This window comes from Anomalospiza imberbis, chromosome 8 (assembly GCF_031753505.1).
Source record: "Anomalospiza imberbis isolate Cuckoo-Finch-1a 21T00152 chromosome 8, ASM3175350v1, whole genome shotgun sequence".
NCBI lineage: Eukaryota > Metazoa > Chordata > Aves > Passeriformes > Viduidae > Anomalospiza > Anomalospiza imberbis.
Window position 1 is genome coordinate 8,723,962 of NC_089688.1, and position 12,547 is coordinate 8,736,508.

The window sequence follows — 12,547 nt, forward strand, 5'->3', positions numbered from 1 at the left end:
TCAGAACCAGAATACAGTTATATTTATGCTCAGAAGAATTAAAAGATGGGTATCTGTTCCAGTTCAGGGTAGATTGGAACTATATATACAATATTGGTGAAAGCATGGTCTGAACCAGTTGGACTATTCAAAATATTAAGCAGATTAGTAGAAAAAAGAACACTAATGGTGGATATGACATGCCATACTAGTTAGCTTATTTTGCTTACACTGTGTGACTGTAGAATTGCTAAGTCATCTGCCACCAAGAGCCAAGGTTTTCTTCCTTCTGGTGGTTCCGTATGCTTAAAGCATTAAAGAAGACACATCTGACTACTGGGTTAAAGAAGCTACACTGTATCTGAGAGAGTTGGTCCTCTCACTCTCTGTGAAATAGAGGTGACTCCATTGTGTGCCCAGTTGTCTCTGCATGCAGGTATGAGAGGACAGTAGGATTTGTTTACAGCTGTCAGGCTATCATCTGGACAGGTCTGTGAGCTACTCTCTCTGAGTAGTAACATTTAGTGCTGGTGAAATTAATGAGCAGCTATTTCCATGGAAAATGAAATGAAGTATCAATGTCAGTCACTGGAATAAATACAAATATATTCCTTACTTGAGCAGTTTAATTTAGTGGATTGCTATTTACACTCACTGCATGAAGTGTCCTTGTTAGTTTTAGAAAAGAGCCTGGAAACTGTGGATATATGCCAAGGCTTTAAAGGGCAGTGAAGTTTTAATTGCAGCAAGATTCTGCTTAGGGATTAGAACTGTTCGCAGAGTGCACATCACTTTACCCCCCCCCCCCCCCCCCCCAATACCAGCTTAGAAGTGAGTTTAAAATTCATTGTTTTATGTGAGAAATATTTTCTGGATTCCCTAAAGATAATCTCCATGTGAATTCTTTTGCATATTATATTTCACTCACCGTGGAAAGGTCAAGATGGGTACCATGGGCCCATCTCACTGAAGTCAGTGGGCTGACACAGCTTAGTAAATAAACATGGCAGTTGTATTCTTTCAGACAAACTGTTCCTGTCTGCTTTCTGTAAGGAAGTTAGCCAAAATGTTACAATAGACAGCAAGGTCACAGTCTGTTCAGGCTGGGACCTTTTCCTATTAATGCTGATTAGTTTAAGCCCAGTCATGGAAAAATGTAAGTTACACACTTAAAGCTAATTGGAATGGATGAAAAGTATTTTTTAGGAGTGGAATGAGGAATTTTCAATCAGGTAAAACACTGGCTTTACTAGATAAGCCTTGTAAATGTTCTCTGTTCCTCTAAGTTTTTTTGTTTCCTTTGGATCCCTTTCACCACGGTGTTTCTTGCCCATCAACCCCTATAAAAGCTGTCTGCCCTATTTTTTTTTTTTCTCCAACAAACTCTTAATCATTGGCAACCCATTGTTTCTTGCAGTGATAACCAAGGTCCGTTTAGCCTGGCTGTTGGGCGCTGTTGGGGTTGGGCAGCTCTTGGTGTCTGTGCTGTCCTTGGCTGGTGGCTGCTGGAGCACATTGGTGCTGAGCACTTGGCACAGGCTGGCCCAGGGGTGTTACTGCATAGACGTAATGACAGCCCCAAACAGTACTCAAATACCTCCAAGGGAGACAAACTCTTTTGACAAGTCCTGGCTAATTTTATCCACTTAGTCTTAAGACATAGAATTATGTTTTTAGTCATAGTCTTTGATACGGATCTTAATGGAAAGTTCCTTGAAGTGTTTCAGCTTGGAAACAGAAAGTGCAGGCCTAAATGAGGTAGACTGTAGTTAAAGTGTGATTATCCATGTTTGTAAATTTTTCTCTCCCATATATGTTCATTAGAAGTGCTCTAAAAGCCATAAGACACTGTAAGGTCCACATCCCAATGAAGAGAAGTTACAGGAAAATTAACCAAGTAAATACACTTTATTAATAGCTTCAGTAAACTAATGTGGTCAGGATGCTTGAAGTATACTGAGCTAGGCTTTTGCTTTTAGAAAATGTTCAGTGGCAAGGGGAAAATCAGACTTGAACTCTTCTGAGTGAACAGAAGGCAGTTACAAAATCTGATGCTATTATTTTGAGCATCATCGTATCTTTGAAGTTTGCATGTGATTTCCTGAATCTGGAGCTGGCTGTTTAGGGAAATTCCCTGCATCAGTCTCTATTGCTGCTCTGAAATCTGCACCTGAATGACCTTCACCCATAAGGAAGCTGCTAAGAAGCAAAGAGTTGCAGGACTGCAGCAAGACCCTGTTGATACTGGAATGGGGGTAGTCAAAGTCTCAGCTGCACTATTTGCATGGAAGGTGAAGAATAAGCAGAAGAAATCATTTTAGTCACTTCAGATATTTTTCAACTAAAGATCTTACTTAAATAATTGATACTAAAGTCTTCAAAAGTTATATTTAATGGGGAGAGTTGCAACACATCTTAAGACCAGGGTATGATAGGTTACATCCAAGAACTGAATCTTTATTCAGTGCATCTTCTGCTCTTTATTAATTATTACTTATTCTTTGCTTTATGTACTAGACCATTTCATAACCCAAACCTTTTTTCTGATGATCTTAAATGAACAATTCTTTTTATTATTTATATGTTTATCTTCAGTAGATTTTTTAGCGTCTCTCAGTAATTATAAATAATCAATTTAATGATTAAATCATTAATAATAAATAATTATGCCAAACTTTAGGTTCCAAGTAAGCTGCTTTATCTGAAGTTTTTATGCTATTAAGCCTTGAGCCCTCTGATGAATCTGATTGCATTTCAGATTCCTATTTTTGATTCTGAACTGACATTGTCTGTAACTAGGCAATGCCAGTTCTTCAAGTAACCAATTTATTATTGGTGAAAGTAGTCGCTTCCTATTTATAATCAATACCAATTTAAGTATTTCTGAATATTTCAAGAGTATTGTGGGTTTGTCTGCACTGGGCTGCACATAAATTTGATATAAATTAATCTATTTCTTCAACAGTGTTAATGGCAATATACATCTACATACAAATTCAAACCATGACAGCATAAACAAGTTTTGTAATGGAATTAAATTTCCTTGGTCAGAATCCACATTTTTCTATGGCTTAGTTTTCAATAGTGATCTGTAGAGGAAATTTTTGGAAATGGTTTAAAAACAGTGCAAAGACAGGAAGAAGGAGCAGAGAAATAACCTTCCTGAGTAAAGGTGTCCACACTCCTTGGAGGTTAAAGGTGTCCACACTCCTTGGAGCTTGCTGTGTGTATTGGGTGAGTGCCAGGCATGTGCTCAGCATTCATAGTTGGTACTCTGTGGATAACTGTCACCCACAGGGCAGAGCTGCAGGGATACTGGATAGCCTCCCTGTTTGCCCAGAGAAGCTGCTGGGATGGAGGAATTTTAGGGTCAGTACCAAGTCAATTAAGAGCAGATGGAGGCATTGGCAGCCAGTGGCTCCATTCAGGAGGGGACAAGCTGGAGGGCAGAATGTGGAGCAGTTCAGGAAAGGAGGGATTTTCCACAGCAGGGGAGGAGTTAGGAGGATGCAACACGGACTGTGCAGATGCCAGAGAAGTAGAAAGGGTCAAAGAGAGATCAGAAGAGCCCTGGAAAAATATCATCTTTTCACATACTAGCTTCAGTTCGCTTTCTTTCCTCTTTTCACAAAAATCTCCAAGACTTCTTCCTTTTCACTTTCCCTTTCAATCCCTTAATGTTTGTAGTTGTCTCTGACTCGGATTCCTTCTAAGGAAAAATAGGTAATACATACTTCCAAACAGTTTTTTTATTGGATAGCTGCTCCCTTTTGGGCTGATGCTCTCTCTGCCTAATAAGCTTTTGTCCTTCTGGCACTGTGGGCGTGAACATTAGGTCTGAAAAGCATAATTGCCCACTTGCAATCTGAGTGCAGCGTAATACAGGGAAATAATTAACGAATCAGTCATCCAACCAAATGCTAATATTTGCATTTGCCATTGATATATAGAGAGCGAAAGTGCTGGTGGAAGTATTTTTCAATTTTATTGCAGGCACAGATGATACCCTGAGAGAGGGAAAGTAGGTCTGATCCTAGGCCCAGAATGATCACAGTTGTATTTTAAGTATTTTAAGTGAAATGTTCAGGGCTTTGTCAATAAGAGTGACAATGAGAAGTCACTAAGAGTGCTTGCTGATGTCCCAGGCAGGACATACAGAATTATACCACGGTATCATGGGACTTAAGATTTTCTGTGCAAGGCTTAGAAACAAGCAGCAGCTTCTGCTTGGCTGCCTAATTCGCTGGTTAGCTGAAAATTTACCTGGCACGTTAATATCTTAGCACTTATTAAATGGACACCTCAAATTGATAACCATGAGAAATAGAAATAGTTTCTTTTTACGTCTCTCCCTGGCACTCCCATCATCATTCCCAGCAAATTTTCAGGAGTATTAATATATATATATATATATATATATATATAATCAGAAGCCCTATTCTACATGGGGTTTTTTGCATCTTGCTCTGTGCTTACCTGCTCCACTCCAGAGTGCCTCCATTTCAGTTAGGGGATAGCTAAAGTATGTAAAGTTTCTAACTCTAATTTAACCTGTTTTATTACCTTTCCATGCACTTGATGCCTTTTCATTTTCTAGTAGCTGAAATATGAGGATACAATTATAAAGATATTCAAGAAGTGGTAAATAAGTGCTCATGTGTCATCCAATGACAAATGAAAAAGCATACTGTGGAAAAGAAATGTTGATTTTAGTTGTCCTGAGAATTAAAAAAGATAGACACTGACTGGTGAAGATATGAAATAGAAAAAAGTCCCATGAAGATGAAAAAGAGATGCTATCTCTAGGATCATGTCACCTCTTTGCAAGTACAATATTGTGCTCCCCTGAGGATGCAATTTAATCTGCTAGTGCATCACAGAACACCTTTGCAGCCTTTTCTTAGGCAGGCAGTTGACTTAGGCAGCAGTTGCAATCCTCAGTGCAGCTGACTTTGTTGTGAGTACAAAAATACCAGGATTGAAGTCAAGTGCTCCTCAATTAAAGACTTGTTTAGGTGGGAACAAGCAGAAATTCTGGCAGTCATTTGAGCAGTGCTATCAAAATTAAACTGCTTTGCAAAACTACATCCATCTTGGTTTTGAACTTCATTAAAAAACAGAACCAGTACTGAGGGAGAGAAGAGGTATATCTGTGGAAAGCAGAAGAGTTTTAAAAAATACCAGAATTATGTATTTGGTCATCATTAGAACTGTTCTAAGTTTTCATTTTGAAGTGAGGTTTTTGTTTCCATCTTTAACTTGGAAAATATAGAAGAAAATGTCTAAAAGTTGAAATCAAATTAAATGCCTAAAAAATAATCTTGATTATTTTTCTTGATGAAAAATTTCAACGTCAAATCTAAAATTATCACAATCATCTGTAAAATTTGGGCTTTCATCCTTCTCACAGCCCTACTGAGCAGGTACACCCTCAAGTATTTGGAATAAAATAATTTTGCAGTTGGTGGATTAAAATGTAAACCTGGACACACATGTTTGCTACAGCACCATCATCACTTGAAAAGCAAACTTCTGTTGCTGCAGGATTTGATCCATCTAGCAAGAGAGGGAGGGAAAAAAAGTTCTGAACTTGCAGATGTTTTTCCTGGAGGGGTAATGACTCTTATGTAAATAATCACTTTATTCTGCAAGTGCATGCAATTTCATTCCACAAATTGATTTCACCTCTACTGCCCTTTTCTTTGGTGGAAGCCTCTGCTAGATCTAGCAAGCCTCATTATTCTGTTTTTAAATATCAAAGCTATAAACATCCAAGTCAGAGCTGTGTAGGAACATGGTTTTCAAGTAACATCTTGAAATCTCCAAGTGGGTGTCAAATACAAATCTTGGCTAACACTGTGAATGACAGATGCATTTTATTGCTAATGTGGAAGAAATGCAGCTTTTTAGCATCATCTTCTGTGAGCAGGTAATGAGAGAGGAAAAACTAAGCATACTGTAAACATCAGAAGTGATGGAATAGTCTGGTAAATAAATTCTTTTGCTGCAATACAGCCGTTTTCTGGTTAAGCATCAAACATGCAGTGTGTGGTTGTTTGCTCAACCTCTGTACGTGGCAAAACCACATTTACAGTGCTGAGCAACTCTGGCACTAAAATTCATCATCAGTGAGCAGAGCAGGGGGACACTTAACGTGGTATGCCCATGCCCTGCAATGTCACCTTACAGAAATAACTGGGTGTACTCAGGAATTACAGTAATGGAAAGAGAAGCAGAATCATCCCCTAAATTTTTGTGTGCTCATTAACTGTCACTTTTCAGCTACCCTGTGTTATGAGCTGCAGTTGATTTTTTTCTCTTTTTTGCAGTCTTTCATGATACATGTGCATGTCTCATAAATATGATTTATCATTTCTCTTTTTAAGCTATAATGGTTGGAGGAAGAGTATGGCATTTATTCCTGAGGGAAGATAACTTGTCTGAGGAAAGTTTGTTTTAGGCAGTTAGTGAGTAGCTCTTATTCTTAGAACTTGAAGATATCTATTTCTCAGATAATTATATATTGATGGTATATTGTGATGTATTTCAGCTGTGAGTATGAATTACAATTTTCTAGCCCGCTTTTTTCAGGACTATTTTCTCAGTGAATTTCACAGGTTAATTACACATTGTTTAACAAAGTGCCAGTTTCCATTGTTTCCTCAGACTGCATTCATTTTCATAGTACCTGCTTGTAAGGTAGGCATCTATTACATCAGCTTTGTTTTCAGCTCTCAAAGTAGCAAAATTTCCTTATCTTCTAAGTGGAAATCTTCCACTTAGCTCCTGTAAGGATTACTCCTTTTTCCTAGGTGGTCTTTTTTTGTATGTTCACTACTGCTTATGGAAAAAATGTTAAGTGTGGCAGTTAAAGTTAAAGCCAGAGCTCAGTGTGAAGCTGGCTATTAATGCAGGGATTGCCACTGGGGATGAGCCCTGTTCCTGTTGAGCTCAGCTTTTCCTCTCTGATAGATGCCTCTGGTAAGTATTTCAGGGGAAAGTGCAGCACAGCCCTCAGTAAGGAAATAATGAACCTAACACAGAAGGTCTTTTGAGCTGTGCCATGAAAAATGAAAGTCTGTATATTTACTTATTATACCCAGTCTAAAGCAGCTCTTGGGGGTTTTTGTTGTTAAGTAGAACTGTTTGATCCTTTCTGATACTCTGCTCTTCTCATAGTCTCAGTGATATCTTGTAGCAATGAATTTCACCTCAGGTTAATCAAGTTCTCTAGAAGATGTTTTCCTTTATCAATTTCATATGTGTTATCTTTTCGATTTCTTTCAGTGTCCACAAGAGTAGTTTTATTTCCCTTTTTCTACCATTCATTATTTTCTAAGCCGCTGCAATGTCTTCCCTTCTTCATCTCCTGGCTAAAGCAAGCAATTCCAAATGTCTTAGCTGCTTCTACTTGATTTGTAAGCTTTTAAGTATTTTTATTTCGTTTTTGTACCTGTCCTAATTTTGAAATGTACTTTTTAAATATTAGAATTTGAGGCATAAGCCTATTCTGTGGGTTGGACATGGGATATTTCTTGTATAATTCTGGTCCTTTTGACTATTTTTGTTTTTCATCTCCTTTTTTCTGGTGTTCCTATATGTACTGGAACGATTTCAGGGGAACTTTCACCACTGGGCAGATTCTCACAACACCTCCCACAACTACATCTTCACTTACCTGGGCATAGTAGAAGTGCTTCAGATTATATTTGCCACTGTGCTTTATTATTCCAATGAAAGGGCAAACTGTATGTTTTCAGAGCATTTTAGTGGGGTTTATTTTAGGCTTTTTAAATTATCAAGGACATATATTTGTCAAATACAGGTGAAAGACAGGCACCTGGAGTGGCTAATTCAGTAGTGTTCTGCTCATTGTGAAACTCAGTTGTCTGAAGTGAAGCCCATGTTTCTTCCTGAAGAGAGGTTTAAGTAATTGCAGTTGTAGTTGTACAGTTTAAGCTATTAAATAATAATCTTTTGAGGAATTATCTTGAGATGCCTCAGCACCAAAGTTTAGCCTCTGCATTGTAAAACACCTTTAAGTCTCTTTTTCCAGAGTGCTGCCCAAACTTGTATTTATCTAGTTGTGGCTGACTTTCATCTATGAAAATGCAGTTTGTCATAAGTATTGGAAAACAGATGATCTCCCAAGTCAGAGGTTGCTTCCATAACTGGTGGATTTTCAGCATTCAGAGAAACTTTCTCAAACTTTTTCTCTCATTTAATACCTTTGTAAATGAGGATGTAGGACAGAAAAAGTCTAGGCTACGCTTAACTTTCAGTCCTGATGTAGCAGCTTTTTGGCATGAAATTAGAGCTGAAAAAGAGGAGTGCAGATTGCACATCTCTTTTATTTTCTCTTTTTTGTTTTATCCCCAGATCTAAACGTCCAGTGCCAGTTTCAACGACAGCTCCCAGAATTGACTCTCCCAGGGCTGTAATTCCCCATCAGAAGGTAAGTGACATGTTTCTCCTCACAAGAACGAATACCATTTCTATCTGCTACAGTGAAAGTAAATATCTATTACAGGAAATAGCTTTTGCCTGCCCCAAATAATTAAAGGTTGAATGAATGCACAGGCAGCAAAACTGCTGCAAGGCAATGTATTAGTGATCTGTATTTTGCTAATTTCTGATTAGCAGAACCAAAGCATCCAGGTATCCTCTGATATGATTTGGTCTGACCAATTCTGAGCAACTGTTTTCATCTTAGCTACAAGAAGCCACAAGCTTCTCAAAAATTTACATTTGCTTTCATAGATTGTTGGGGAGAACCATTAGACTGTGCCTCATTCTATCCAAATCCTGGCTGCCACTGAAACGACACTGATTTGGAAAGAAGACATGAGGGCATTTGAAAGCTTGCATCATATAGTGCTCTTATCATAGTAGTCAAAAGACCTGAGAATTAAAGAGGATAAGGCAATTTAATGAATAACAGCAAGTGGCAGAGGAAATGAATGGCTTGGTTTCCATTGCCAAAGCACATCATCTTTCATAAAATAAATGCTCATTTTAGAATAAACACTGACTGTACTTGGCAACTCATCTTCTGTATCTTTGGAGACACTGAGGAGCAGGGATACCTGAAAGATGGTGTATATATCCCTAGGCTCAGGCTCTGGGTAGGACATTTGTATTGCTGATGCATTTGATTAGATAAATGGACAGGAGGTAAAGTTTCCATTGCTGCAACTTACCCCTGCTGTCTGTGCCAGTTTCATTCCTAGCATGCATATAAGTAAAAAACACTGAAGATCAAAATATGTGGGGAATTAGATGATTTTCTACTGGTTTTGACAGTTCCAACTGCCATTGATCAATTTTAAGTAATTTTTATAAACACTATGCTTTCCAAATTCAGAGCACAGATGGCAACCTCATCCCCGAAACTGCTGCAAATAGGTTCAAAATAGCAGAAGAGAATGCACCTGGGGGGAATAATTTGATTCAATTTTATTTTGTGAAGTTTTAAATTAACCTGACTGGCCATTTATTAGTTGAGGCAGAAATTGTTTTTCCAGACTGGATCTTGGAAACTTTTTTGGCAAGGGAAGACAAAATTAAGAATTTATCTTGCTCAGAGTTGTTTCTGTTTATATCATGATTTTATAAAAGTTATTTTGGAGGAACTTATTGGAATAGTCACTAAACAGTACTGTGAAATTCCTAGAACAAAAGCAATGGATCATTCTTTTGGTTAAACTGGTGTTTGACTGCACCAGCAAAGTAGTAGGGACAGGAAGGGGAAGGAGTTCTCATTTTCCCTGAAGGCCCACCCACAATGCTGTCAGTGTTCAAGGCAGTGAGTAGATGTGTCTCATCAGAGTTACTCACCAACACGAGATTGACACCTACCTTTTGGGTTTCTATAGCACCTGCACAGGTATGAAGATTTTGTCTCCTTCCTCCATAGGCATATAAAGCTCTTATATATTGGATTTTTGTTACTCTTTCAGATGCATTTTGGGTGTATTTCTTCCTTGGCAAGTGTTAGTTTTAAAATTGCTGCCATAGGTTTTCAAAGCTGTTTACCACAGAAAATATTTTCCTCCCTTAACTATCTACTGTATAGAAAAGTTAACTTTACACACAACAGGGGTTTCTTGAAGGTCCTAAAAGACCCCTTGGCATGAAAGCCATAAAGACACTTTACATTTCCTATTCTAGCCCTTCAGAGACAGATGAAGATCAAAAGACTAAACCCATTTTCAGAAGCTTGCTGTCTTACGTTTGAGAATTCTGTGCAAGGTGCTCAGGAAAGGTTTGTAGGAGCTGCTGGAGGCAGCCTTTTCTGAGCCAGCTGCAGGCAGTACCAGCAGCTGGAAAAGAGAATTAGTGGAACCTTTCTAGAGAAAAGGGTGGCATCCAGGGGAAGGTATGGTGGGAAACAGGCTATCGTGCAGTATTCAGGAAGCTCTTAGGTGTAGGGTCTTTCACCAAGGGGAGGAGGTAACATCAGATTGCTGGACCCTTTGCAGGTCAAGAGGAGTGACACTTGTGTCACTTGTCTATGCTAATCGTAAGGTTTAAGTGAATAAGAATTCTTCTCTGGGGTTTTTTGAAAGGAAAAAAGACATTGAGCTTTCAGAAGTCTCAAAATCCAGAATAAAATACTTTACTGATAGAAGCAGTGTAATGCTATGGCAGTAAGGTGGGTTACAGTAAATACACTTTAAAACCAAGGTTTCTTTGCTTGTCCCTTTATTATTTCTAGTAACAGTTTCACTGTAGAAATGAAGAATTCTGTGACACACAAGCAGAAGTCACCTTCACACCTCTGCTTAACAGTGTTTAGACTGATGGTTTACATGAAATGAATTTGATGGTATTTTTTAAAAATCAGCAAAAGACTGCATTACAAGACAACAGTGTCATCCTCATACATCAAGAGAAGCTTTCTCACCCTTCTCTGGTGAAGGTTAAGGCGTGGCAATGTTAGCTAAACAATCTGCATGTGCAACTTCAGTGTCTAGTTAAAACCATAAATCCTCTTGTACAGTATTGCTGATCTGATTGCACTGTCCGCTAATTTTCAAGCATGCACTTCTTTTACTGTGGTTTTTTTTGTTTGTTTGGTTGGGTTTTTTTTGTTGTTGTTGTTATTTGTTTTTTGTTTTAGGGAAAAAAGCATACTTTTTTCACAAAGATCAGTCATTCTTTCACAAAGCTGATCAATGTTATAGATGATACAGGTTCTGCAACCATAAGTATATAGGGCTATTATTGGAAATAAGGTTTTCAGTTGCTTTTCAGTTTCACTATATCTGATATAAATATTAAACTAGAAACAATTTTCATTTAGTTTAGTCAAATATGTTTGATTTAGTCAAGTCTTTTGCACAGGGGTGGCATAGCTGGAAGAAAGGGCATAGTTAATGTTGAAAGCATTCAAATAACAGTAAGAGTAAGCTCGAGTCCAAGGATTTAAACTAAGCCATCAATCAGTCAATGAGTTCCTGCAGCTCTTCAGAGGGGACATAACACAAGTGAAGGTTCAGCTTAGTGCAGTTCAAAACATTCAAGCTGGAGTTCTAGGGCTTAAGCATGGCTTTAACATTTGTCCATTTGCATGAAGGTATTGACAGCCTTGTTAATTCTAATAATATGGCTATGTGTTGTGCTTTCTGTGAAACACTACTGATGATACTTATTTTGGAGTGAGCATCTTGTCATACTTAAGATTTGTTTCCTCCAGATTTGGGAGCCTATGTGTCTAAGAGAAAATAGATGGAGATGACTGACATTTTAAGGAGAGTATAGGATGGGGGAGCTGGCTCGGCCAAAAGCAGTTTATTCATGTCTTTGAGCAGAGTCATTCTGTGCCATGGTACCTCCATTCCCTTTATCCTCTAAAAATTTTAAAGCAACAATTGCTTCTTGAGCATGTTGGTTGGTCAAATTCACTAGTATATTGTTAAAATTTTTCTCCCAGAAGAGCAAGAGGTGAGTAATGATTGTGGGGTCACAGCAATAGATAAATAGAGAATGATTTGTCAGAGGGAGAGGACCTGCAAAACCTGGTATTGTATCTCCCAATATAAATTTATTTCTCACTTCCCTAATACATAAGAAGGAGCACTTGCCTTTCATAGAAACTGGATTTTTATGAACAAATAATAATAATATTTCAGAATGGAAATTGAGCTGATTCCTAGCTTCCTTCTATTTCAAAAGGTTTGAGACTCCTCTACATTTATCAGTTTTAAGCTCATTCCCTGACGTTACGCAGTTTTCCTTCCGCAGTAAGGGACTGCTGCACGATCCTGCATCTTCCTGAAGGGAAGCCCATTGCTCAGTGTCAGAGCCTCCTCTCCTGGTCGGCTGGAGGGGTAGCATCAGACTCCCAGAGCTGGAAATGTCAGCTTGCTTTTCCAGCCACTGAAACAGAATGCGATGAGAGATGGGGAACAGGGGAACGTTTGTTATTGTTGGCTGCATTTCATGTGATGCAATGCTGAAAGCTCAGTGCTGCTGCTCAGTATTAGACATTTACCCTTCACAGTCAGAAACGGGTTCTGAAATTCTGCATTCATCTGATTTTGGCACTGAACTGGAGACAAAAAAT

At 38.4% G+C, this 12,547-nt stretch overlaps 2 protein-coding genes across 13 annotated transcripts in view; both read left to right on the forward strand.

Moving 5' to 3' along the window:
• LDB3 (LIM domain binding 3) overlaps nucleotides 1-12,547 on the forward strand; it is a 106,847-nt gene that overhangs the window by 37,595 nt on the left and 56,705 nt on the right. For 11 of the 12 annotated variants that reach the window (XM_068197221.1, XM_068197220.1, XM_068197222.1 and 8 more), the window contains exon 4: nucleotides 8,359-8,434. The exons of the other annotated variant lie outside the window; for it this stretch is intronic. In XM_068197221.1, coding sequence (XP_068053322.1) covers nucleotides 8,359-8,434 — 76 coding nt within the window. The remainder of the gene's footprint in view (nucleotides 1-8,358; nucleotides 8,435-12,547) is intronic. 12 annotated transcript variants of the gene reach the window in all.
• The window catches only part of SNCG (synuclein gamma), a 205,591-nt gene that overhangs the window by 5,931 nt on the left and 187,113 nt on the right, over nucleotides 1-12,547 (forward strand). The gene's annotated exons all lie outside the window — the stretch shown is intronic.